Here is a 27,917-nt window from a genome sequence, read left to right on the forward strand (position 1 = left end):
ATCGGTCTCTCCGACCGGCGTAGTCTGGCACGGTTGTCCAGGCGGATCGTGGTGCGCACGAGTTGGTCGAGCTGGGTGATGGGGTCCAGTCGCGCCAACTCGTCCTGGAGCGTCTCACTCAGGCTGGCCAGGAAGAGATTCGCCAACGCCGCATCGTTCCAACTAGTGGCCGCCGCGAGGGTGCGGAAGTCGATGGAGTGGTCTGCCGCGGTCTTCCGTCCCTGGCGCAGAGCAATCAGTCTCTGGGATGGCTCCTGGTCGCTGGATGCGTGTTGGAAAACCTTCCGAATCTCCTCGACGAAGGCCGGGTAATGAGGAGGAGATGAACCCCCGGTCCACACTGCAGTAGCCCAGTCCAATGCCTTCCCCTTCAGCAGTCCCATCACATAGCCTATCCAACGGTCGTCGCTGTTGTAGGTCTGGGGCTGTTGCCTGAATACGAAGTCACATTGGAGTAGGAAAGCCTTGCACCTCTCAGGTTCTCCACCGAACCTCTCCGGGGGGGGTTGTTGAGGCTCCCGGAATTGCCAGGTTTGCATGGGGTTGAACGCTGGGGATGTGGGTGGGTGGGTAGGCTCCTCCCGTGGTTGTAGCAGGACCGCGACAGCGAGCTTCTTCATCTCCGCACACAGTTCACGAATCTCCAGGTGAAGCTCGGAGATTCCTTGTGAATGCTGCTGGACGATGGCTCCTTGTTCCTGGAGGGCGTGGAACATGGCAGTAGAGTCAGCAGGGTCCATTGTGGCGAAATTGTTCTGAGACGGGTGCGTGGGGGTTGGACCCAAAATGCACGACTCAGAAACAATAGTAATATAAAGACCCCTCAGGGATTTATTCGGGACGAATCCCAGGAGAGTAGTCAACACAAGCAAAGTCCATACACGTAGATCCAGCCAAACAAAAAGTAAACAAACAAAAAGCACGGTGCCGAGGGAAGAGGCAAACTCGTAGTCGGTAGACGTGCAGGGAGGTCCGGTAGCAGGAGAGCTGTCAGCGGGGCAGATGAACAGACGGACGGCAGGCAGAGGCGTAGTCGTGGACGAAGCGGGAGTCGAAACCATGAAACAATCAGCGAAGCAAAAGTACAAAAACGGTAGGCAAGGACGAAGTCAAAAAACAAACGATGGTCACAAAACAGAAATCAATAAACAATGGTCGGTAAACAGGCGTGGATCGTAGCGTGTAATCAAACAGTAAATAATGCTCAAGAGTTGCGTGGTAAACAGAGGCAGACAATTTCGCAGTGAACAGTTGCGCGACTGGGCTATAAATGCAGGTGTAGACAGGTGTAGACAATTAGTTAGAGCGTAGCAAGGAAATGGAAAACAGGTGCGATGGATGACAAGTTTAACAAGGAGATTAGTAATCGTTAGTAATAAACCTATCCTGCCCTAGCATTAGTAAATTAGTAAATGACATGCACGAGAAACGTAAGGTAACATGAACACATGATTAGTCTTGTTAGTTTCTACCCAATCCTGATCTAGCGTTAGTAGTTTTAGTAAATAGACAAATAGAAACACTAGGGGAGTGAAGGACAGAACGAGAGAGAGAGAGAGAGAGAGAGAGAGAGAGAAAAGGCGGAACGCAAGGTTTGCGGAAAAACATGTAAAAGTGTATGCATAACAACGACCAGTTAACGTAACAATAAACATGCATCGAAACATAACACAAAGCGAAACTAAGACGATAATCACTCAACATAACCAGGTAATATAATCGTAACGAAACATAACTAGACATGACGAGAAAATAAATCGTAACAAGAAATAAACTAAACAACATGACGAACCTAGACTAACATAATACATGATAAGACACTACGTGACTAAGACAACATGAATAAACATAAATCAACATAAAACATGGTGAGACAGACCTGAAACGTGACACCTAGCATCTTATCTAGTCTGTTAGACCAAATAATAAGTTCATACATTTTTATTATATCCAATTGAATGAATTATATGTGCAGTAAAGGAGAGATGGCTGATGGAAATTCAACAACTTTAGATTTTCTGAATTATGTACTCGCCAAAACACAAGTAAGAAAAAACTATATCGGTGCATTGTAAGAGACCCCATTTGTAAAGATACTAAAGAAATGTTGGGACTAAAGAAATGAGTTTTGTGAAGGGTAAGCGTAAATGGCCGCTTGCTGGTTCCTAAAAGGTCTACCTTCACTTCCTTTCCCCTGCAGCTGTGCAGGAATTCATTGAAGCACAGATGAAACCCAGATTGAATGAAACCCAGCTCCCTCACTTAAATGTGACAAAAGAGTGACCATGGCAGTGCACCTGGAGGTACGACTGGGGCCACAGGCACCACAAGGAGACCATGCAGCTGGGTGGCCATTCAAAACTACAAGAAGAAGAGCAGGAGGACAAATTAACTCCTGGCCCCAGGCATGTTGAATTATTTTCCTTTAGTTACATTTCTACAAAATACAAACAGACATTGTACATGTGACTTTCTGTGCAATCTGGCTTTGTGACTTTCTCGCCACAGTCACAGCTCTCACAGTTGTAAACTCAACCTAGCCTTCCCCCTCGCAGACCGGATGACAGCGAGGGGGCGGGGCTTGTTGGTTGGCGCACTTTGCCGGGGGGCTTGTTGGTTGGCGCGGTTTGCTGGGGGGCTTGTTGGTTGGCAGCGAGGGGGCATGGACTTTATGGGCAAAGTCTGGGTCTCTGATGGGCCGTGGATTAATTTGTATAACATGTTCAGGGATATGTCTACAGTTTTCTTCGGTATCTGCGCTGTTTGCTGCATTGAAGCAGGCAAGTATGGTCTTACTCATACTCTGAATGTAGCGTTTGAAAATTCGATGTGCCGACTTTACTACATCTGTCGACTAGGGCGTAACGTTCGCTGTTCTCGGGGGTAAGTAAAACACAGCGGGAATAGGGTATTTAATCTTCATAAGCTATATCTTTTGACAACAATACCTGATGTCGTTATATAGTTTTTTTTTGGAGCATTTCCTTACCAAGTTCACATTTCTACGATTTTTGAAAAATGTATTTGAGAACGAGAGCTTTGACACCAGCGCCAGTCCGCATACCTTGTGTATCGGTATTTTCAGTTGGCTAGGTAAGCAGTGTTTGGATAGTTAAGTTTGGTCACTTTTGCTTTGTTGTTTGTTTGGCTTTACTATAGATTGATATTATATCATGGTCGCTGATTGATGCGGAGCTTATATTCTATTATGGTATACTTTTTGGCATGAAGCTTTGAGAGTTTTGGAGGAACCAGCATGCTCAACTCGAACGGTTGTTCTCGTTGTTCTCTGTATTTGAGAACGAGAGCTTTGACACCAGCGCCAGTCCGCATACTTCGTGTATCGGTATTTTTAGTTGGCTAGGTAAGCAGTGTTTGGACAGTTAAGTTTGGTCACCTTTGCTTTGTTGTTTGTTTATTTGTTTGTTTGGCTTTATTATATATTGATAATATATCATGGTCGCTGATTGATGCGGAGCTAACATTATATCATGGTCGCTGATGCGAAGCTTATATTCTATGATGGTATACTTTTGGGCATGAAGCTTTGAGAGTTTTGGAGGAACCAGCATGCTCAACTCTAACGGTTTGATGTTTTAGTCTGATTTTGACTTGTGATCGATTGTCATAAAACGGGGGAAGAACATCTTGTTCTGTGAATTTTTCCTACACTAGCTTGCTCCGTGTCTTGTATATAATTTGTGTAGACCTGTTGCACACTTGAATTGATAAAAACTCAGGCGTGTTGAATTTGAATTATTTTCCTTTTGTTACATTTCTGCAAAATTTAGGAGGTAGAATCGCGTATATGATGCGTGTACGTTAGACACACCACTGAAGCACAGCTCTCTCCTACGCCTTCGGCCTCCGGGGTGAACCTGAGAGCGATAAACGCCACATGTTAGCATGTCAGTCAGCAGAAAGTTACACATCACAGGATTACGGCATACAAGTTCTGCATCGTGCCACCACTTACCACTGGGAGAGAGTGCGCTGGTTCAGCTCAAAGAGGCTGTGGCTTGGGCCTGTCCCTCCTCTTCTCCGCCGGCGGTGGCTGGAGGTGGAGGCGGGGGGAGGCGGAGGCGGGCGGAGCGGGCGTGGGACCTCTACGACAGCAGGGTCGCCTTTGCAGAGAAGTACCTAAAATGAAGTTTACTTTTTTTTTTTTTTTAAACCTCAGTGTTTGTGTGAATCAAGCATTGAGATGAGATGCTGTTTAACTACGATTACAAGTAGCCCAGCCCAAATAGGTGCCATAGTTATTATGGTTGTTAGTGATGTACATTAGAAAGTGCATCTACAGTAATGCCATTAATTTGCCCAGTGCCAGTACACCAGGGGGTGCAGGATGAAAGCCACAGCTAGGCAGCGATGGATGGATGACAGGACAAAGCTACAAAGCATGCATAAACACATCCAAATCACAAGGTTTGAGAATATGGGAAGTTACATGAAGTATGCTTTAAATTGTAATATATTTTAAATAAGCGACTGAGATGCCATTACTGACTCCCAGCTAGCCATGTGCATTGTTGTCGTTTATGCCAAAACATTTCTTAAACATTTCGAAGGAAATTATTACACAGGGGAGTGAAAACATTACTCGTACTGTTACACACCGATGATTCCGGCTCGGTCGGTAGCTAGCTTGCCAAAGCAGTAAGCTCTTCAGGGAAATTCCCCCTCTCGCTTTCGAAGAAAGCGAGAGGGGGATTTCCCTGAAGAGCTCACTGTCGTGGTGTCTTTGTATTTTTCGACAAATTAGAGATTGGATTTAGAATTCTGTCGTTTCCTAGACACGACACTAGCTATAATTTGTACACTGCTCTGAGTACTCGTGAGTACACTGCCGTTCTGTACCTTGACGGCGAGCCACTGGACTCCTACAGTAGCAGTGGCGTGGTCAGCATGCCCCGTCAAGCCTGGATGCGTGAAGGACCTGGCCGTTATATCTGGAACTCAACCAAAGGCCTAAATATGCAGCAATGGGACAGAGGAGTGGAGCCGAAGGTTTTTTGAGCATTTCCATACTAAGTTCACACTTTTACGCTGAGTAGTTTTTGAGAACGAGAGCTTTGACACCAGCGCCAGTCTGCTTGTACGTTAGACACACCATGGATAGACGAGTTAGATACTGAAATAAAGTTCCAGATGAGATAAAAATGTTGGTTAAAACAGTTTGGCATTTCATCCTTGTTGGTAATGACATCAGAATTAACATTACTGCATTTTGAGAGCTCACGTGAGGCGGGGTTGGTTCTGTCACGTTTCAGGTCTGTCTTGCCATGTTTTATGTTTATTCATGTTGTCTTAATCACGTAGTGTCTTATCATGTATTATGTTAGTCTAGGTTCGTCATGTTGTTTAGTTATGTTTCGTTACAATTTATTTTCTTGTCATGTCTAGTTATGTTTCGTACGGTGTTTCACAACACCTTACCCTGCGCCGCCACCGGGAAATCGCCGTTTGAGGTCTCCCTGGGCTACCAACCTCCACTGTTCCCTGACCAGGAGGCCGAGATCGCTGTTCCCTCCCTCGCCATCCACATGAAACGGTGTGCCAAGGTTTGGAGGGCCACGCTGCTAAGCACGGCAGACCGTAATCGACGTTCTGCTGATCGCCACCGCACTCCGGCTCCGGCCTACAAACCAGGTGACTCCGTCTGGCTGTCCACTAAGGACATTCCCCTCCAAGCCACTTCCCACAAACTGCAACCCCGCTTTATTGGTCCCTTTAAAATCCACAGAATCATCAATCCTTCCTCTGTAAAATTGTCACTCCCTGCTTCCCTTAAGATTCACCCCACATTCCATGTCTCTTGTATTAAGCCTGTATCCTCTCACCCCATATGTCCCCCGGATCCCCCACCACCTCCCCCCCGCATTATTGACAACCACGCTGCATTCACTGTTAAAAAACTCTTGAACATTCGTAAGAGGGGCCGTGGGGTGCAATACTTGGTAGACTGGGAGGGCTATGGCCCGGAGGAGCGTTCCTGGGTCGCTCCCAGTCTCATTCTGGACAAATCGCTCATCAAGGACTTCCATTGTGACCACCCTGATAAACTCCAAGGACCGCCAGGAGTCGGTCGTTAAGGGGGGGGCCCTTCAGGTCTGTCTTGCCATGTTTTATGTTTATTCATGTTGTCTTAGTCACGTAGTGTCTTATCATGTATTATGTTAGTCTAGGTTCGTCATGTTGTTTAGTTATGTTTCGTTACGATTTATTTTCTTGTCATGTCTAGTTATGTTTCGTACGATTATATTACCTTGTTATGTTGAGTGGTTATCGTCTTAGTTTCACTTTGTGTTATGTTTTGATTTATGTTTATTGTTATGTTAACTGGTCGTTGTTTATGCATACACTTTTACATGTCTTTCCGCAAACCTTGCGTTCCGCCTTTTCTCTCTCTCTCTGTCATTCACTCCCTAATTGTTTCCATTTGTCTATTTACTAAAACTACTAACGCTAGATCAGGATTGGGTAGAAACTAACAAACTAATCATGTGTTCATGTTACCTTACGTTTCTCGTGGATGTCATTTACTAATTTACTAATGCTAGGGCAGGATAGGTTTATTACTAACGATTACTAATCTCCTTGTTAAATTTGTCATCCATCGCACCTGTTTTCCATTTCCTTGCTACGCTCTAACTAATTGTCTACACCTGTCTACACCCGCATTTATAGCTAAGTCGCGCAACTGTTCTTCACGAAATTGTCTGCCTCTGTTTACCACGCAACTCTTGAGCATTATTTCCTGTTTGATTTCACGTTACGATCCAAGCCTGTTACCGACCATTGTTTATTGATTTCTGTTTTGTTGACCACTGTTTGTTTTTGACCACGTCCTCGCCAACCGTTTTGTACTTTTGCTTCGCTGATTGTTTCATGGTTTCGACTCCCGCTTCGCCCACCACTACGCCTCTGCCTGCCGTCCGTCTGTTCATCTGCCTCGCTGACAGCTCTCCTGCTACCGGACCTCCCTGCACGTCTACCGACTACGAGTTTGCCTCTTCCCTCGGCACCGTGCTTTTTGTTTGTTTACTATTTGTTTGGCTGGATCTACGTGTACGGACTTTGCTTGTTTTGACTACGCTCCTGGGATTCGTCCCGAATAAAGCCCTGAGGGGTCTTTATATAACTATTGTTTCTGAGTCGTGCATTTTGGGTCCAACCCCCACGCACCCGTCTCAGAACAATTTCACCACTATGGACCCTGCTGACTCAACTGCCATGTTCCACGCCCTCCAGGAACAAGGAGCCATCGTCCGGCAGCATTCACAAGGAATCTCCGAGCTTCACCTGGAGATTTGTGAACTGTGTGCAGAGATGAGGAGGATCGCCGTCGCGGTCCTGCCACAACCACGGGAGGAACCCACCCACCCACCCACTTCCCCGGCGGTCAACCCCTCGGGAGCCTGGCAATTCCGGGAGCCTCAACAACCCCCTCCAGAGAGGTTCGGTGGAGAACCTGAGAGGTGCAAGGCGTTCCTACTCCAATGCGAGTTTGTATTCAAGCCACAGCCCCAGACCTACAACAGCGACGACCGTCGGATAGGCTATGTGATGGGACTGCTCAAGGGGAGGGCGTTGGATTGGGCTACGGCGGTGTGGTCCGGGGATTCTTTCCCTCCTCGTTACCCAGTCTTCGCCGATGAGATTCGGAAGGTGTTCCAACACGCATCCAGCGACCAGGAGCCATCCCAGAGACTGAATACTCTGCGCCAGGGACGGAAGACCGCGGCAGATCACTCCATCGACTTCCGCACCCTCGCGGTGGCTACTAGTTGGAACGATGCAGCATTGGCGAATCTCTTCCTGGCCAGCCTGAGCGAGACGCTTCAGGACGAGTTGGCACGACTGGACCCCATCACCCAGCTCGACCAACTCGTGCGCACCACGATCCGCCTGGACAACCGTGCCAGACAACGCCGGCCGGAGAGACCGATCCTTCCTGGCAACCCGTACCCCAGGCAGGGGTCCTCGACTAAAGGAGCAGCAGTCGGAGGGCCCCGAACCCATGGACCTGTTCCGGGCCGGTACCAGGATCTCTACCGAGGAACGAGCACGCCGCAGAATCACTGGCTCGTGCTTCTACTGTGGGAGGCCGGGTCTCACACCCAGGCTCGGTGCCCCTTCAGGACCAGGCGACCAGTAGAGGTGAGAGCAGTCGACAGGCATGAGGGTTCTGACAGAGACAACCATCGTCCCACGCTCACCACGCTGTTAATTCTCCCCGACAGAACAACCCGGATTAACGCGTTGGTGGATTCTGGAGCGGACGCCAATCTCATCGACAAAGTGTTGGTGTCTGAACTGAACATCCCCACCCTCCCTCTACCCCACCCTGAGAACGCGCGGTCGCTGGATGGAAGGACTTTCTGCCGCATGACGCTTATCTACAAAAAATCATCAGACCCTACACCCCTGCCAGACCTCTTCGTTCAGCCTCCACAGGCCGCTTGGCACCTCCCCCTCTCCGAACCTCCACCTCACGCTCACGACTGCTGTCTGTTCTGGCTCCACGGTGGTGGAACGAACTCCCCGTTGAGGTCAGAACTGTAGAATCTCTCCCCACCTTCAAACGCAAGCTGAAGACACACCTCTTCAAGCAGCACCTCTCCCCATCCCTCCCTACCTCCCTGTGAACCTTAATTGTTGTCTCTGTGACTTGCTTTGTGTATCGGTATTTTTTAGTTGGCTAGGTAAGCAGTGTTTGGATAGTTAACTTTGGTCACTTTTGCTCTGTTTGTTTGTTTCTTGTTTAAAAAAAAAATAATAATAATTTGCCCTCGTCCTTATCTTGGTTGTACAGGTAGCAGTTCAAATTGTACTTCCCTCTAGGGTCTTTCAGCGAACTTATCCCTGGTTATGGATATGCACTTTGTTGTACGTCGCTCTGGATAAGAGCGTCTGCCAAATGCCAATAATGTAATCACTATTCCCTTACAACTGATAATTTCTGGGAACCATCGGGAGATGATCCAGTTCCGCGTCATCCAGTCCCCTAATGACCAACTCATCTTGGGATTACCCTGGCTCCAGAAACACAACCCCACGATCAACTGGAGTTCTAACCAAGTGCAAGCATGGGATCCTAAGTGCCATCTGTCCTGCTTGCGTTCCGCCCCACCACCAGCAGAGGGAGTGCCAGCTCTACCACAGACTCCCAAACCCTCCCTGGAGAGGGTCCCCTCTCCTTACCATGACCTGGGCACAGTGTTCTCCAAGACTCAAGCTCAGTCACTGCCGCCTCATCGACCCTACGACTGCGCCATCGAGCTCCTTCCCGGTTCGTCACTCCCCTCAAGTCGCCTATACAACGTCTCCAGACCTGAAAGGGAGGCTATGGAGAAATACATCCGTGACTGCCTGGCTAACGGACTAATTCGCCCATCTTCCTCTCCCGTTGGTGCGGGATTCTTCTTCGTCCAGAACGCCCCCTACGCCCGTGCATCGACTACAGGGAGCTGAACGGTGAGGAACAAGTATCCTCTGCCCCTGATGGACTCCGCGTTCCACCCACTTCACGAGGCCACCATCTTCACCAAGTTGGATCTCCGCAACGCTTACCACCTGGTCCGTATCCGTGAGGGCGATGAATGGAAGACCGCCTTTAACACCTCCCTCGGACACTTCGAATACCTGGTCATGCCATTCGGCCTCACCAATGCTCCTGCTGTGTTCCAGACCCTGGTGAATGATGTTCTTCGGGACTTGTTGGGTCGCCATGTGTTCGTCTACCTGGATGACATCTTGATCTACTCCACCAATGCCAAGGATCATGAGCACCACGTCAGGCAAGTTCTACAGAGACTCCTTGAGAACAGATTATTCGTCAAGGCGGAGAAGTGCGTCTTCCACTCCGACACAGTTGAGTTCCTGGGGTTTATCCTTGAGAGGGGACGGATCAGGGCGGATCCCAAGAAGATTCTGGCAGTTACCGACTGTCCCACACCCACCTCACGTAAGCAGCTCCAACGCTTCTTGGGATTCGCCAACTTCTACCGAAGGTTCATCAGATCCAATAGTCAAGTGGTCTCCCCCCTAACCAAGCTCACGTCCCCTGCGGTGCCATTCCGGTGGAGCCCCGAAGCTGAGACGGCCTTCACCAAGGTCAAGAGACTGTTCTCTTCCGCTCCCATCCTGGTACACCCCGACCCTACCCGCCAGTTTGTGGTCGAGACGGATGCTTCCGACACAGGGGTGGGAGCAGTGCTCTCTCAGGTGGCGGCCGCTGACAACCGACTACACCCCTGCGCCTTCTTCTCCAAGAAGCTGTCCCCTGCAGAGAGGAACTATGACGTTGGAAACCGAGAGCTGCTGGCAGTCAAACTGGCGCTGGAGGAGTGGAGACATTGGCTGGAGGGGGCCGAGAAGCCGTTCATCGTTTGGACCGACCACAAGAACCTGGCATACCTCCAGACAGCCAAGAGGCTGAACTCTCGACAGGCTAGATGGGCGCTGTTCTTCGGGAGGTTCAACTTTTCTCTGACCTACCGCCCGGGTTCGAAGAACGTTAAGCCCGACGCCCTGTCCCGTCAATTCAACACCTGTTCTGAGCGTGAGGTTCCCGAGAACATCCTTCCTGCCTCCTGCACTATCGGATCTGTCACGTGGAAGATCGAGGCGGTGATCCAGAGGGCTCTACGGGAGGATCCCGATCCCAGGTCCAACCCCGGATTACGCCTATACGTTCCCTCAGCCGCTCGGACACAGGTGCTGCAATGGGCCCATTCATCCCTCCTTTCCTGCCATCCCGGCTTTACCCGCACCTTCGCGGTGCTGAAGCGGAGATTCTGGTGGGGTGCCATGATCCCCAACACCAGACGATTCATCAAGGCTTGCACCACATGCGCCAGAAGCAAGGCATCTCACCAGGCCCCTGCTGGACTGCTCCAACTATTGCCGGTGCCCAGCCGACACTGGAGCCACATCGGAGTGGACTTCGTGACCGGACTTCCACTTTCTGAGGGTAACACCACCATCCTGACGGTGGTGGACCGATTCAGCAAAGCGGCACACTTCATCCCCCTGGCTGGATTGCCCACCGCCCAAGAGACCGCGGATGTTCTGGTGAGGGAGGTTTTCCGCATCCACGGACTTCCCTCGGACATTGTTTCAGACCGCGGTCCTCAATTCATCTCCCAGGTTTGGAAAGCGTTCTGCGTGGCCCTCGGGGCTACAGCTAGCCTCTCTTCGGGCTACCACCCGCAGTCCAACGGCCAAACTGAGAGGGCCGATCAGGACCTGGGGGCCGCCCTACGCTGCGTATCGGCAAAGAATCCTGCCGCATGGAGCAAGATGTTCACCTGGGTGGAGTACGCACACAACACCTTACGTTGTTCGTTATTACTATTTTTCGTTATTACTATTACTACCCAGGTTCGTTATTACTATTTTTTATTGTTATTGATACACAGTATCAGTCAGAGGTTTGGACACCTTTGCCTTTTTCTCAATTTTTTGATGAATGTTTTATTTCCACTGTTGTAATCAAGCAATTCATATGTCACATATTCAAGTGCAGATTCTCACATTTTACTTGGGCAGAGGTACAGTATACGCCAATCTTAGAAGTAGTCCTCCATTTCGATTGAACAAGGCCATTCTTGTGTTCTAATGGATATCATACAACAGTATCACCAATTATCAATTAACATGTGCAGGGGATTAACTCATCTCCAAGGCAGTGAAGTGGTGCAATATGTTGTATACTGCAATTTTTTTAATTTGACATGAACAATAAACTAACGTTGTTTTTAAATTGTAAGTGCCAGTTAAAAGACACAGATTAAGTTTAGTCCTGGACTAAACGGTTTTGCATGGAGAATCTCAGACTAGCCTTAATCTGTGTCTGTGAGGCTGGCTGTCTCAAAAGATGTAATGCTAGGTCATTTTCACAGACTTTCCAAATCAGTTTACTTCCTCCTACTGAGTATACAAGTTACATACACGTTGTATACAGCTTGTATTCTCAACAGTAGGAAATTAAGCCATTTCAGATATGGCCCTTGATCAACTCAGAGAGAAGATGGGATATTACAGATTGTGATGGATTTCTTTGGGGTCGCCAGATGGGGTTTAAAAAAAACAAAAAACTTTTTTTTCAAAAACCCCGTCTCTTGGATTCCTGGCCTTCACCTTTTGACTTGTCTCCTTGTCGTTCAGTTCGTCACTCCCTTGTTGGTACCTACACTGCTCTGAGTACTCGTGAGTACACTGCCGTTCTGTACCTTGATGGCGAGCCACTGGACTCCTACAGTAGCAGTGGCGTGGTCAGCATGCCCCGTCAAGCCTGGATGCGTGAAGGACCTGGCCGTTATATCTGGAACTCAACCAAAGGCCTAAATATGCAGCAATGGGACAGAGGCATGGCGGATATCTTCAACCACACAGGACCTTACATGAGTGAGTTGAGTGAGTTGAGTGAGTTGAGTGAGTGGAGTGAGTGATCTTTTTTGAGTGAAATTATTATTATTCATCATTTAAACATACCATCTCCACCATGTTTAATGTTCCATGAAAGTGCCAGGCTGTACATGGAGGTAACTGCTGCATCGTGTGCATCCATGTTTCAGGTGCTGTGGTCCTGCAGGGGAGATTTGGCTGTAGAATCGAGCGGGAGCCTCATGTGAGTGTTACAGAGGCCTTTGCTCAGTACGGATTGAACGGAGAAGACTTCCTGTACTTCGAGCTCACCAGGCATCAGTGGGTGGCTTCAGCAGAGTCTGCTCTCCCCATTGCAAAGAAGTGGAACAGGGACCAGGACAACATCATGAAAACTGAGAAATACATGAAGCACATCTGTATGTCTAGTCTTTTGGACAGTTTGTCCATGGAAGAAAAGGAGAGCCAGAAGACATGTTAGTACCACAGTCCCTTACTGCAGTATACTGAAATGGAATATTATCACAATATCACAACAGAACTTCACAAAGTATGAAGTATATGGGGGTTATTCACGTTCGTGCCGCTTTTAGGTCTTGTGAGATCAGTGAGCCAGAAGAAACCCCATAGAGTACACCAGCAAATTTGTTGACGTGTATTTGAAATTTAAGCTGTCAATGATGTTTCTTCTCGCTTAGTGCTCTTAAAAGTAAGAATGGTGTTTTATTTAAAATGTGACCTCAAGGGGTTTTACCAACATTTATCAAAACAAACAGAATAAAGTTTCCTTTTCCCATTTCAATGCAAGCTACCTGAAAAAATAAATACAGACCTGTGTTACTGCTCACATCATTGATTGAAATTAGACAAGGGGCCTTTTTTTGTAAAAATAAATAAAAATGTGCCTTTTCCTTTTTCTCGTTTCAGTTCAGCCCAATGCTTCGGTGTTTGCCAAGCTGTCCTGGAACCCTGGGAAGGTTATTCTGACCTGCCTGGTTTCAGGATTTCGCTGCGGGAACACGACGGTGGAGCTTTATCGGGATGAAGACATCTTGACTGAAGACGACGGCCTCTGGTCCTCTGGGATCAGACCGAACGGGGACGGGACCTGCCAGCTGAGAAGGAGCCTGGACATCTCTAACAGCACTGAGGCACTATACAGCTGTGGAGTCCACTCCACAAATCTCACTGTCAAATGGGGTAAAGCCACCTATTGTAACCCGTTTCCACTAATGCCGCTTACAAAATCAGATCAGATTATTATTGCTGTAGGCACAAAATAGTGACCGCATCTAATGACCACTGTTCAAAAGTGTGACCTGAACCATTCGTGTGGATATAAAACGATAATATTGCTGTACTTGTAGGGGCGACATGGCTCAGGCTGTAAGAGCAGTCGTCTGGCAGTCGGAGGGTTGCCGGTTCGATCTCCCGCCCGGGTTGTGTCAAAGTGTCCCTGAGCAAGACACCTAACCCCCAAATGCTCCTGACGAGCTGGTTGGCGCCTTGCATGGCAGCCAATCGCTGTTGGTGTGTGAGTGTGTGTATGAATGGGTGAATGAGAAGCATCAATTGTACAGCGCTTTGGATAAAGGCACTATATAAATGCCAACCATTTACCATTTACTTGTTGCCTTTGCAGATGGGGTGATATGGGGCCTGGCTGAAACCAGACAAGACCATATCACTAGACATCACGATGTTCTTATAGTGCCGTTTGCAGTGTTTCTTATTTTCACACTGACACTAAGGTGCAGAAGGCACAGGTGAGAAACAGGAGATACTCTCCATGCCATTATGACCCTAAAGTCACATTCCTAACATCTTATCTAGTCTGTTAGACCATAGAATAAGTTCATACATTTATATTATATCCAATTGAATGAATTATATGTGCAGCAAAGGAGAGATGGCTGATGGAAATTCAACAACTTTAGATTTTCTGAATTATGTACTGGCCAAAACACAAGTAAGAAAAAACTATATCGGTGCATTGTAAGAGACCCCATTTGTAAAGATATTGTTGGTACTAAAGAAATGAGTTTTGTGAAGGGTAAGCGTAAATGGCCACTTGCTGGTTCCTAAAAGGTCTACCTCCACTTCCTTTCCCCTGCAGCTATATCATGGCATGGAAGAGTCGGGGATGCCTCTGGAATTCGTTGATGCACAGATGTAACCCAGTTTGAATGAAACCCAGCTCCCTCACTGAAATGTGACAAAAGAGTGACCATGGCAGTGCACCTGAAGGTACGACTGGGGCCACAAACACCACAAGGAGACCGTGCAGCTGGGTGGCCATTCAAAACTACAAGAAGAAGAGCAAGGGGACAAATTAACTGGAGGCCCCTCTGGCACCTGGAGCAAAGTCCTGCAGCCCTTTTTACGGAGAACAAAATGGCCCCGACCGAATGCTATCTGGTGGGGTAGACCCCGCAGAACCCCCCCTGGCCTCTTCCTAACTGCACTGACTGTGTCCAGTTAACACAGAGGATCTCAGAACCTGAGGGCAGGATCTCTACGCTGCACCATGTACAGGAGGATGGGTCACTCTGTGACTCTGCAGACACTGCCTCTCTCTCCTGGCTCAGCTCCAACACCGCCTGAGAGCCTGTACGATTAAACTCTCCAGGCCTGGAGAAATGCCTAAGACACTGGCCTGCTACACACCCTCAATCCATACAGGTTATACGGGTTAAAGTATTGATTCAATTCAATTTATTTTATAGCGCGCTTTTCACAGAAGCCTGTCACAAAAGACACTTCACAGTCACACCAGACACTTTACAGTCACACAAGACATTTTACAGTCACACAAGACACTTTACAGTCACATTATTTTACATTAAGTACATTTACATTTACTAAAGTAGGCCTAGTTTTATATATATTTTTATAACGGACCATTGTTTACAATATTTAAGTACTGTTACTAATCTAATCTAAGTCGTCCAGATAACTTGTTTTCCTCCATGCAACCATGCAACCATGCATGGACTGATTTCAACCTGGGGGTTGGAACATCCCTGTGAACATTTATTCATTAAAAATAGGTGAAATGCCTTCATGAAATGAATCTCGTCATTCAAGTGAAAATCCAGCTACGTAGTTTTTCTGTTAAAATGTCCCTAAAATGTTTCCACAATCTAGAGGTCTAGATTCCAGCTTTTGCTCACTGTGAAATCAAGGGCAATTATAATAGTTTGATCCTGAATTACCATTTGCTTTAGCCTTTGCTGTTTTATCCATTTCTCTTATTCATTTCAGCAATATATGCATTTGGCAATTTATTATCTTCCTGTGTGTTGACAAGAAAAAGGCTGTTTAGAAATGCTGGGAAACATTAGTTACTCTATTTACAAAGAGGGAAATGACAAGTGAAGGGATACACCATAATGTTTGCAAAAAGAATAGCTACCTCTGGTGTCTTGGTTTACAGGTGTCCCCCAGGGCTCTGTCTTTGGTCCCCTCCTCTCATCCCTCCACACCACATTCCTTGTTCCTGTCATCTGCGCTCGTGGCTTGTGTTACCAATGGCGACGCCGGAGACACTCCACCATCGAGCCTATAGTCACTGTCACCATCAAGCCTATAGGTCTCTGCATGCATGTCAGCCTGAATATCATGTTGTCACTTCCAGCAAGTCTGCACTTCTTGCACTTGATCTCTGGGGGCCACACTGTTCCCCTGTACTGTAATGGAGGACTGATCTTTGCACCGGCGTTTACACTGAAAGTCTCTCTGGATCATAATGTCGCTGCTAAATGTAGGTAAAGTATAATATCAGCATTGTAGAATTAATGGGCTGCAGTTACTCCCTAACTTGTTGGATTCGTGTCTTTCAATGTTTTCACCCTGAAGTTAAAGGACCACTGTCACGGTTGTTTGAGTTGAGTTTATTTGGATTAAATGCTTAGATTATGTGTGTGGGCCTTTTTAAAATCACCCTCAGTGTAGTCGTTTCATAAATATGGGGCAAAACTTCCCAGGGCAAATGGCTTGAATCTCCAGCCTGTGTTTCCCGGAAGGTAACGGGCGCTCAAACTCCACCCTTGATCGCAGAGGCTGGTTTATAGACTGCCACCCATCCAGGCGATCACATGACACCCCCACGAAAATACGGTAACATTGGCATACAAATATCACGGAGCCTAACTTGGCTTGCCTGAGCGATATGACTGACAGCTCTGATTCACACATAAGAATTTAATCAAAATAATCTCAACTGAAACAAGCGTGACAGTGCTCCATTTAGGATCTGAAGTAAAGACGTGTTATGATAATGAAAAATGCTGACAGATGCATCCATAAATATTCAAGCATGAAAGCGAAGTAAGCTAAACATACATAAAAGACTGTTAAGTAAAGTAAATCTGTGTTTACAGTGCTCAGCTAAAGCTATTATATTATCATTTTACATTCATTTTATTCATTTTAATTCTAGTAACATATACACCTACCCTCTGTTAGCAGAAAAAAATGGCATTTTAAAATGAATCAATTAAGTGCAATGAATAAAAGAGCATATATAATTGTTTTACATGACGCATACAAAATATTAGCATTCAAACATTTATCAGTCTTTGCAGAGTAATTATCTTCTTCAACAATTTGGCGTCTGAAATGCAAGTAGCCTATACTACTCACAAATACAAACAGCCTTTGCCCAACTGTACAATCCCCCTCTCGGATTTGAGCTAGTGACTCCAATTATAATGTGTAATTTATAACCACTACCACCACTGATGCAGAGAAATATAAGTATGACTATTTTCTCGCGTGAATTTCTTTATGCGAGTCCTGCGCAGTGGGAGCTCTCCGCCGTCGTTCGACGCCTACAATGTCGCTTCTAAAGCCACCGCACGCAAATTCGCCAAAGGGGGTGGGACCAGGAATTTCCGCGAAATAAAAAAACAGCGGGGCGGGACAGGCTATGGTGTACAGTTGCAGTACGTTGTCTGTTCAGTACAATCTTGGATCAAGTCTATGGGCAACGGGTCTGTGATGAGTCGGTCGTGGATTCATTTGTATAACATGTTTAGGGATATGTCCACAGTTTTCTTCGGTATCTGCGCTATTTGCTGGATTGAAGCAGGCAAGTATTGTCTTACTCATCGTTCGCTGTTATCGGGGGTAAGCAAAACACAGCGGGAATAGGGTATTTTACCTTCATTAGCTATATCTTTTGACAACAGTACCTGATATGTCATTATATGTCCGACATGCTGAAGGTTCTTTGAGCATTTCCATACTAAGTTCACATTTTCAGCACAGTATAACGTTGATTTGTAGCGCACAGGCTAACGCGGATCTGTTTAACATTTTTAACATTTTTACGATTCGCCATCGGTGTGTGTATGGGGAATATATATATAAATATATAATAAAAAAATGAAAAAATCACGTCTGACCGAATCAAATGATTCCGTGTCTTATATAATTTGTGTAGATATGTTGCACACTTGAATTGATAAAAACTCAGGCGTGTTGAATTAGAATTATTTTCCTTTAGTTACATTATTGCAAAATTTAGTAGGTAGGATCACTTATATGATGCTTGTACGTTAGACGCACCATGGATGGATGAGTTAGATACTGAAATAAAGTGGCAGATGAGAGAAAATGTTGGTTAAAACAGTTTAGCATTTCATCCTTGTTGGTAATGACATCAGAATTAACATTAATGCATTTTGAGAGATCACATGAGGAGGGGTTGGTTAGTTATTATTCCTATTTTTTATTGTTATTGATACACAGTACCAGTCAGAGGTTTGGACACCCTTGCCTTTTTCTCCCTTTTTTGATGTTTTATTTCCACTGTTGTAATCAAGCAATTCATATGTGGTCAAAGTGCAGATTTTCATATTTTACATCAAACATCTTGGCTTACGGCTATTGACAGATATCAAGTTCGAAAAATACTTCTCCCTTGCATTTTTAACTGCCTGGTTGAATTTTGTAAACAAATCTTTCATATGAAGATAGTCAGCATGTAAATTAGTATGTTGATGAATCGAGAACGAAAAACACATTTATCATTTGTATAACTGGAAGTTGGACATCAAATAAAATGCTGAGATGATCTGAAACACAAATGTCTTTCTTCTCGAGGCTATTTAGTTCGAGACCAAGCGTAAACACTAAATCTAGCGTGTGCCCTTTATTGTGCGTTGCACCTGACACGTGTTGCACTAGGTTAAAATAATCTGTTAGTTCCAAGAATTCGGTGGAAGCCGAATCTGATACGTCATCCACGTGAAGATTCGCAATAATCAATTTGTCATATTTTAACACCAAAAAAGATAAAAGAAATGAGAATTCTAAAATAAAATCCTTGTTTGGTTTGGGGGGGAGGGGCGATAAACCACCACACACGGAACAGGAGCATTGCAATACAGAGTAAACATGAGCACTTCAAAAGAAGAGAAATCATTGACCGATACAGTGTTACATTTGAACTGACTTTTGTATGTGTGGTTTTTCCAAAGCAATTTATAGCGATTGGCTGCCTAGCTTTTTTAGTAAACACGCCCCCTCGCTACAGACTGGATGACAGCGAGTCGTCTCTGATGAGTAGGCCGTGGATTAATTTGTGTAACATGTTTAGTTGTGTGTCTACAGTTTTCTTCGGTATCTACGCTGTTTGCTGCATTGAAGCAGGCAAGTATTGTCTTACTCATGAATGAGCTACTCTGAATGTAGCGTTTGAAAATTCGATGTGCCGACTTTACTACCTCTGTCGACTGGAGCGTAACGTTCGCTGTTGTCGGGGGTAAGCAAAACACAGCGGGAATAGGGTATTTAACCTTCATTAGCTATATCTTTTGACAACAATACCTGATATGTCATTATATTTCCGACAAGCTGAAGGTTTTTTGAGCATTTCCTTACCAAGTTCACATTTTTACGATTTTTTAAAAATGTATTTGAGAACGAGAGCTTCGACACCAGCGCCAGTCCGCATACTTTGTGTATCGGTATTTTTAGTTGGCTAGGTAAGCAGTGTTTGGATAGTTAAGTTCGGTCACCTTTGCTTTGTTGTTTGTTTATTTGTTTGTTTGGCTTTATTATATATTGACATTATATCATGGTCGCTGATGCGAAGCTTATATTCTATGATGGTATACTTTTTGGCATGAAGCTTTGAGAGTTTTGGAAGAACCAGCATGCTGAACTCTAACGGTTTGATATTTTAGTCTGATTTTGACTTGTGATCGATTGTCATAAAACGGGGGAAGAACATCTTGTTCTGTGAATTTTTCCTACACTAGCTTGCTCCGTGTCTTGTATATAATTTGTGTAGACCTGTTGCACACTTGAATTGATAAAAACTCAGGCGTGTTGAATTTGAATTATTTTCCTTTAGTTACATTTCTGCAAAATTTAGGAGGTAGGATCGCGTATATGATGCGTGTACGTTAGACACACCACTGAAGCACAGCTCTCCTACGCCTTCGGCCTCCGGGGCGAACCTGAGAGCGATAAACGCCACATGTTAGCATGTCAGTCAGCATAAAGTTGCACATCGCAGGATTACGGCATACAAGTTCTGCATCGTGCCACCGCTTACCACTGGGAGAGAGTGCGCTGGTTCAGCTCAAAGAGGCTGTGGCTTGGGCCTGTCCCTCCTCTTCTCCGCCGGCGGTGGCTGGAGGTGGAAGCGGTGGTGGGAGGTGGAGGCGGGCGGAGCGGGCGTGGGACCTCTACGACAGCAGGGTCGCCTTTGCAGAGACGTACCTAAAATAAAGCTTAACATTTTTTTTTTTTTAAACCTCAGTGTTTGTGTGAATCAAGCATTGAAATGAGATGCTGTTTAACTACGATTACAAGCAGCCCAGCCCAAATAGGTGCCATAGTTATTATGGTTGTTAGTGATGTACATTAGAAAGTGCCTCTACAGTAATGCCATTAATTTGCCCAGTGCCAGTACACCAGGGGGTGCAGGATGAAAGCCACAGCTAGGCAGCGATGGATGGATGACAGGACAAAGCTACAAAGCATGCATAAACACATTGAATCTCTTACCCAAACCTACCATTCCTATTTCAAGGAGATCCTTCTTTCTCTGATAAATATTACAATGAAACAACAGTTAATTCAAATTGTATTATACCAAACTGACAATACTTTATAAAACACAGTCAAAATAAAATCACAAGGTTTGAGAATATGGGAAGTTGCATGATGTATGCTTTAAATTGTAATATTTTAAATAAGCGACTGAGATGCCATTACTGACTCCCAGCTAGCCATGTGCATTGTTGTCGTTTATGCCAAAACATTTCTTAAACATTTCGAAAGAAATTATTACACGGGGGAGTCAAAACATTACTCGTACTGTTACACACCGATTCTACTGTCACACACCGATGATTCCGGCTCGGTCGGTAGCTAGCTTGCCAAAGCTGTAAGCTCTTCAGGGAAATTCCACCTCTCGCTTTCTTCAGATGAGGATTGAGTGGTCAACCGTATCGACCGCTGCACTAAGATCAAGAAGAACTAAAATGGATGTTTCACCTGAGTCTGCATTTAGCAGTAGATCATGAACTACCTTTAAAAGGGCAGTCTCTGTGCTGTGATATGCCTGAAAACCTGACTGGCTATTTTTGTTCATAAATGCTATCAATTGTTTAGAGACCACCTTTTCTAGAATTTTTTAAATAAAAGGAAGCTTTGAAATAGGCCTAAAATTATTTAAAAGTGAAGCATCTAAATTTGTTTTTTTGGGAAGAGGCTGGATTGAAGCGCATTTAAAATGAGAGGGTACACACCCTGAGGCCAATGAGCTATTTATAATCAAAACAATGTCTGGACCTATAGTTCCTAGAACATCCTTCAGGAGTTTAGCCGGGATGACATCCATAGGACTGGAGGATATATCAGAAATAATATCATTAAGGTCTACCATTGCAATGGATTCAAATGAGCTAAATGTAGCAGAGGTATGCCAAGAAACATTCATAATGTGAGCAGAGGGAGTGATTCTAATTCTGATATTATCGATCTTTTCAATACAAAATGTTTAAAACCTCTGGCAGAGCTCAGATGAGGATTCAGAAAAAACATTCGGAGAGGGATTTAAAATGTAGTCGATAGTTTGAAACAAACATCTTGGCTTACGGCTATTGACAGATATCAAGTTAGAAAAATACTTCTCCTTGCATTTTTAACTGCCTGGTTGAATTTTGTAAACAAATCTTTCATATGAAGATAGTCAGCATGTAAATTAGATGTCTTCCATTTTCGTTCAGCTTGCCTTCGTTCTTTCTTTAAATTTTGTAAATCATTATCGTAAGGCCAAGGGAGTCTCTTTACGGTTGACTTTGACCTAATTTTAAAAGGAGAGATATCATCTAGTATGCCCAAGCATACACTATTAAAATGTTTTACTAATTCCTCTGTGTCTAATAGCGGTGTACAATTAACTATACGGTTTTCAAATGCTGAAGAAAACATTTCAGCTGTTTGTATGTTGATGAATCGAGAACGAAAAACACATTTATCATTTGTACATATAACTGGAAGTTGGACATCAAATAAAATGCTGAGATGATCTGAGACACAAATGTCTTTCTTCTCAAGGCTATTTAGTTCGAGACCAAGCGTAAACACTAAATATAGCTTGTGCCCTTTATTGTGCGTTGCACCTGACGCATGTTGCACTAGGTTATTCCACCAAGAATTCGGTGGAAGCCGAATCTGATACGTCATCCACGTGAAGATTGAAATCTCCAGCAATAATCAATTTGTCATATTTTAACACCAAAAAAGATAAAAGAAATGAGAATTCTAAAATAAAATCCTTGTTTGGTTTGGGGGGGGGGGCATAAACCACCACACACGGAACAGGAGCATTGCAATACAGAGTAAACATGAGCACTTCAAAAGAAGAGAAATCATTGACCGATACAGTGTTACATTTGAACTGACCTTTGTATGTGTGGTTTTTCCAAAGCAATTCATAGCGATTGCCTGCCTAGCTTTTTTAGTATACACGCCCCCTCGCTACAGACTGAATGACAGCGAGTCGTCTCTGATGAGTAGGCCGTGGATTAATTTGTGTAACATGTTTAGTTGTGTGTCTACAGTTTTCTTCGGTATCTACGCTGTTTGCTGCATTGAAGCAGGCAAGTATTGTCTTACTCATGAATGAGCTACTCTGAATGTAGCGTTTGAAAATTCGATGTGCCGACTTTATTACCTCTGTCGACTGGAGCGTAACGTTCGCTGTTGTCGGGGGTAAGCAAAACACAGCGGGAATAGGGTATTTAACCTTCATTAGCTATATCTTTTGACAACAATACCTGATATGTCATTATATTTCCGACAAGCTGAAGGTTTTTTGAGCATTTCCTTACCAAGTTCACATTTTTACGATTTTTTAAAAATGTATTTGAGAACGAGAGCTTCGACACCAGCGCCAGTCCGCATACTTTGTGTATCGGTATTTTTAGTTGGCTAGGTAAGCAGTGTTTGGATAGTTACGTTTCGTCACCTTTGCTTTGTTGTTTGTTTATTTGTTTGTTTGGCTTTATTATATATTGATATTATATCATGGTCGCTGATTGATGCGGAGCTGATATTATATCATGGTCGCTGATGCGGAGATTATATTCTATTATGGTATACTTTTTGGCATGAAGCTTTGAGAGTTTTGGAGGAACCAGCATGCTCAACTCGAACGGTTGTTCTCGTTGTTCTCTGTATTTGAGAACGAGAGCTTTGACACCAGCGCCAGTCCGCATACTTCGTGTATCGGTATTTTTAGTTGGCTAGGTAAGCAGTGTTTGGACAGTTAAGTTTGGTCACCTTTGCTTTGTTGTTTGTTTATTTGTTTGTTTGGCTTTATTATATATTGATAATATATCATGGTCGCTGATTGATGCGGAGCTAACATTATATCATGGTCGCTGATGCGAAGCTTATATTCTATGATGGTATACTTTTGGGCATGAAGCTTTGAGAGTTTTGGAGGAACCAGCATGCTCAACTCTAACGGTTTGATGTTTTAGTCTGATTTTGACTTGTGATCGATTGTCATAAAACGGGGGAAGAACATCTTGTTCTGTGAATTTTTCCTACACTAGCTTGCTCCGTGTCTTGTATATAATTTGTGTAGACCTGTTGCACACTTGAATTGATAAAAACTCAGGCGTGTTGAATTTGAATTATTTTCCTTTAGTTACATTTCTGCAAAATTTAGGAGGTAGGATCGCGTATATGATGCGTGTACGTTAGACACACCATGGATGGATGAGTTAGATACTGAAATAAAATGCCAGATGAGAGAAAATGTTGGTTAAAACAGTTTACCATTTCATCCTTGTTGGTAATAACATCAGAATTAACATTATTGCATTTTGAGAGATCACTTGAGGAGGGGTTGGTTAGTTATTATTACTAATTTTTTTATTTATTGTTATTGATACACAGTACCAGTCAGAGGTTTGTACACCTTTGCCTTTTTCTTCCTTTTTTGATGAATGTTTTATTTCCACTGTTGTAATCAAGCAATTTGTATGTGGTCACACAGTGCAGATTCTCATATTTTACATGTTGGGCAGAGGTACAGTATACGCAAATCTTTGAAGTAGTCCTCCATTTCGATTGAACAAGGCCATTCTTGTGTTCTAATGGATATCATACAAAAACATTATCATCAATTAACATATTTGCAGGGGACTAACTCATCTCCAAGGCAGTAAAGTGGTGCAATATGGTATACTGCTATTTTTTAAATTTGACATGAACAATAAACAAACGTTGTTTTTAAATTGTAAGTGCCAGTTAATAGACACAAATTGAGTTTAGTCCTGGACTAAACAGTTTTGCATGGAGAATCTCAGACTAGCCTGGAGGGAAGAATACATTTCCTGCTTCATCGTTCTTGGATGGTCACCTAACACCTCAATCGTACTGAATGATCAAGGGGGGTTAGAAAGCCCATACTGAATGATCAAGGGGGGTTCACTGTCTGCTTTGCTGACAATGACCATTTGGCTTCCTTGCTCACATGATATGCAGACAAAATAATGTGTATTCGTCTGCCTGTCACCCAATCAGGGACAACTACCTGTATTTTACATCAGGAGGTTTGGGGCATAAAAGCTCATTCCTTTCTAACATGAGTTTGTAATTGAACTGCCTTGCTTTTACCCGGTATGCTTCATACTGTAATTAAAGACTATTTTTGCTATCTTAATACATTGTTGCTAACCTGAATATCGGACTACTTGTTTTACTTCACAAAGGACCAAATTCCTACAAGCCTTAATCTGTGTCTGTGAAGCTGGCTGTCTCAAAAGATGTAATGCTAGGTCATTTTCACAGACTTTCCAAATCAGCTTACTTACCTCCTACTGAGTAAACAAGTTACATACACGTTGTGTACAGCTTGTATTCTCAACAGTAGGAAATGAAGCCATTTCAGACACGGCCCTTGATCAACTCAGAGAGAAGATGGGATATTACAGATTGTGATGGATTTCTTTGTGGTCGCCAGATGGGGTTTAAAAAAAAAAAAAAAAAAACCCTGTCTCTTGGACTCCTGGCCTTGACCTTTTGACTTGTCTCCTTGTCGTTCAGTTCCTCACTCCCTTGTTGGTACCTACACTGCTCTGAGTACTCGTGAGTACACTGCCGTCCTGTACCTTGACGGCGAGCCACTGGACTCCTACAGTAGCAGTGGCGTGGTCAGCATGCCCCGTCGAGCCTGGATGCGTGAAGTACCTGGCCGTTATATCTGGAACTCAACCAAAGGCCGAAATATGCAGCAATGGGACAGAGGCATGGCGGACATCTTCAACCACACAGGACCTTACATGAGTGAGTTGAGTGAGTTGAGTGAGTTGAGTGAGTTGAGTGAGTGGAGTGAGTGATCTTTTTTGAGTGAAATTATTATTATTCATCATTTAAACATACCATGTCCGCCATGTTTAATGTTCCATGAAAGTGCCAGGCTGTACATGGAGGTAACTGCTGCATCGTTTACATCCATGTTTCAGGTGCTGTGGTCCTGCAGGGGAGATTTGGCTGTAGAATCGAGCGGGAGCCTCATGTGAGCGTTACAGAGGCCTTTGCTCAGTACGGATTGAACGGAGAAGACTTCCTGTACTTCCAGCTCACCAGGCTTCAGTGGGTGGCTTCAGCAGAGTCCGCTCTCCCCATTGCAAAGAAGTGGAACAGGGACTAGAACAACACCATGGAAACTGAGAAATACATGAAGCACATCTGTGTGTCTAGTCTTTTGCGCAGTTTGTTCATGGAAGAAAAGGAGAGCCAGAAGACATGTTAGTACCACAGTCCCTTACTGCAGTATACTGAAATGGAATATTATCACAATATCACAACAGAACTTCACAAAGTATGAAGTATATGGGGGTTATTCACGTTCCTGCCGCTTTTAGGTATTGTGAGATCAGTTAGCCAGAAGAAACCCCATAGAGTACACCAGCAAATTTGTTGACGTGTATTTGAGATTTAAGCTGTCAGTGATGTTTCTTCTCGCTTAGTGCTCTTAAAAGTAAGAATGGTTTTATTTAAAATGTGACCTCAAGGGGTTTTACCAACATTTTCAAAACAGACACAAACAGAATAAAGTTTCCTTTTCCCATTTCAATGCAAGCTACCTGAAAATATAAATACAGACCTGTGTTACTGCTCACATCATTGATTGAAATTAGACAAGGGGCCTTTCTTTGTTAAAAAATGTGCCTTTTCCTTTTTCTCGTTTCAGTTCAGCCCAATGCTTCGGTGTTTGCCAAGCTGTCCCGGAACCCTGGGAAGGTTATTCTGACCTGCCTGGTTTCAGGATTTCGCTGCGGGAACACGACGGTGGAGCTTTATCGGGATGAAGACATCTTGACTGAAGACGACGGCCTCTGGTCCTCTGGGATCAGACCGAACGAGGACGGGACCTGCCAGCTGAGAAAGAGCCTGGACATCTCTAACAGCACTGAGGCACCATACAGCTGTGGAGTCCTCTCCACAAATCTCACTGTCAAATGGGGTAAAGCCACCTATTGTAACCCGTTTCCACTAATGCCGCTTACAAAATCAGATCAGATTATTATTGCTGTAGGTACAAAATAGTGACCGCATCTAATGACCACTGTTCAAAAGTGTGGCCTGAACCATTCGTGTGGATGTAAAATGATAATATTGCTGTACTTGTAGGGGCGACATGGCTCAGGTTGTAAGAGCAGTCGTCTGGCAGTCGGAGGGTTGCCAGTTCGATCCCCCGCCCGGGTTGTGTCAAAGTGTCCCTGAGCAAGACACCTAACCCCCAAATGCTCCTGACAAGCTGGTCGGCGCCTTGCTTGGCAGCCAATCGCCATTGGTGTGTGTGAGTGTGTATGAATGGGTGAATGAGAAGCATCAATTGTACAGCGCTTTGGATAAAGGCGCGATATGAATGCCAACCATTTACCATTTACTTGTTGCCTTTGCAGATGGGGTGATATGGGGCCTGGCTGAAACTAGACAAGACCATATCACTAGACGTCACGATGTTCTTATAGTGCCGTTTGCAGTGTTTCTTATTTTCACACTGACACTAAGGTGCAGAAGGCACAGGTGAGAAACAGGAGATATTCTCCATGCCATTATGACCCTAAAGTCGCATTCCTAACATCTTATCTAGTCTGTTAGACCATAGAATAAGTTTATACATTTATATTATATCCAATTGAATAAATTATATGTGCAGTAAAGGAGAGATGGCTGATAGAAATTCAACAACTTTAGATTTTCTGGATTATGTACTGGCCAAAACACAAGTAAGAAAAAACTATATCGGTGCATTGTAAGAGACCCCATTTGTAAAGATACTGTTGGTACTAAAGAAATGAGTTTTGTGAAGGCTAAGCGTAAATGGCCACTTGCTGGTTCCTAAAAGGTCTACCTCCACTTCCTTTCCCCTGCAGCTATATCATGGGACGGAAGAGTCGGGATGCCTCTGGAATTCGTTGATGCACAGATGTAACCCAGATTGAATGAAACCCAGCTCCCTCACTGAAATGTGACAAAAGAGTGACCATGGCAGTGCACCTGAAGGTACGACTGGGGCCACAGACACCACAAGGAGACCGTGCACCTTCCTCGCTGGGTGGCTACGCGCGATCGGTCTTCTGGGGTGACAAAGACAAAGGCCGCTTGTCCGGTCGCCTCGTCACCCTGAAGGAGCCGCCGTGGTGGAGGCAGCTGCTGGTACCCAATGGCAGGGACGCGGGTACCCACCACGTCCTGCTGAAGCACAGCTCTCTCCTACGCCTTCGGCCTCCGGGGAGAACCTGAGAGCGATAAACGCCACAGGTTAGCATGTCAGTCAGCAGAAAGTTACACATCACAGGATTACGGCATACAAGCTCTGCATCGTGCCACCACTTACCACTGGGAGAGAGTGCGCTGGTTCAGCTCAAGGAGGCTGTGGCTTGGGCCTGTCCCTCCTCTTCTCTGCCGGCGGTGGCTGGAGGTGGAGGCGGGGGGAGGCGGTGGGAGGTGGAGGTGGAGGCGGGCGGAGTGGGCGT

General features: G+C 45.0%; 2 protein-coding genes and 2 long non-coding RNA genes across 10 annotated transcripts in view; 3 read left to right on the forward strand and 1 right to left on the reverse strand.

Annotated features, from left to right (window-relative positions):
• The first annotated feature begins 2,727 nt into the window (after nucleotides 1-2,727).
• LOC133129772 (major histocompatibility complex class I-related gene protein-like) lies at nucleotides 2,728-27,843 on the forward strand. 4 transcript variants are annotated; one of them, XM_061244058.1, is made up of 7 exons: nucleotides 2,983-3,093; nucleotides 5,407-5,652; nucleotides 12,175-12,414; nucleotides 12,585-12,869; nucleotides 13,321-13,593; nucleotides 26,841-26,964; nucleotides 27,315-27,843. In XM_061244058.1, exons 2-7 carry the CDS (start codon nucleotides 5,409-5,411, stop codon nucleotides 27,358-27,360), a joined length of 1,212 nt encoding a protein of 403 aa, XP_061100042.1. In that variant the 5' UTR covers nucleotides 2,983-3,093; nucleotides 5,407-5,408; the 3' UTR covers nucleotides 27,361-27,843. The 4 variants fall into 4 exon arrangements, with proteins under 4 accessions (XP_061100044.1, XP_061100042.1, XP_061100041.1 ...); XM_061244057.1 differs by lacking the exons at nucleotides 26,841-26,964; nucleotides 27,315-27,843 and adding exons at nucleotides 14,036-14,159; nucleotides 14,510-15,415 and having other exon boundaries at nucleotides 2,984-3,093; XM_061244060.1 differs by lacking the exons at nucleotides 2,983-3,093; nucleotides 5,407-5,652; nucleotides 26,841-26,964; nucleotides 27,315-27,843 and adding exons at nucleotides 2,728-2,780; nucleotides 14,036-14,159; nucleotides 14,510-15,415.
• LOC133129773 (zinc-alpha-2-glycoprotein-like) overlaps nucleotides 17,341-27,917 on the forward strand; it is a 53,139-nt gene continuing 42,562 nt past the window's right edge. The window contains exon 1 of one of the 2 annotated variants that reach the window (XM_061244062.1): nucleotides 17,341-17,485. In XM_061244062.1, the coding sequence (XP_061100046.1) occupies nucleotides 17,377-17,485 (109 nt within the window). In that variant the 5' untranslated portion in view covers nucleotides 17,341-17,376. The remainder of the gene's footprint in view (nucleotides 17,486-27,917) is intronic. The other variant, XM_061244061.1, reaches the window with a different exon arrangement.
• Nucleotides 18,975-26,265, forward strand: LOC133129774 (uncharacterized). Of its 2 annotated transcripts, none has more exons than XR_009708851.1 (4): nucleotides 18,975-19,162; nucleotides 24,976-25,215; nucleotides 25,395-25,679; nucleotides 26,126-26,265. It is a non-coding gene; the product is annotated as an uncharacterized LOC133129774 (long non-coding RNA). The 2 variants fall into 2 exon arrangements; XR_009708852.1 differs by lacking the exon at nucleotides 18,975-19,162 and adding an exon at nucleotides 22,519-22,629.
• Nucleotides 19,732-20,875, reverse strand: LOC133128046 (uncharacterized). Of its 2 annotated transcripts, none has more exons than XR_009708705.1 (4): nucleotides 20,739-20,875; nucleotides 20,426-20,455; nucleotides 19,961-20,127; nucleotides 19,732-19,862 (listed from the first exon to the last, which is right to left on the reverse strand). It is a non-coding gene; the product is annotated as an uncharacterized LOC133128046 (long non-coding RNA). The 2 variants fall into 2 exon arrangements; XR_009708706.1 differs by having other exon boundaries at nucleotides 20,416-20,455.

Source organism: Conger conger, chromosome 5 (assembly GCF_963514075.1).
Source record: "Conger conger chromosome 5, fConCon1.1, whole genome shotgun sequence".
Classification (NCBI taxonomy): domain Eukaryota; kingdom Metazoa; phylum Chordata; class Actinopteri; order Anguilliformes; family Congridae; genus Conger; species Conger conger.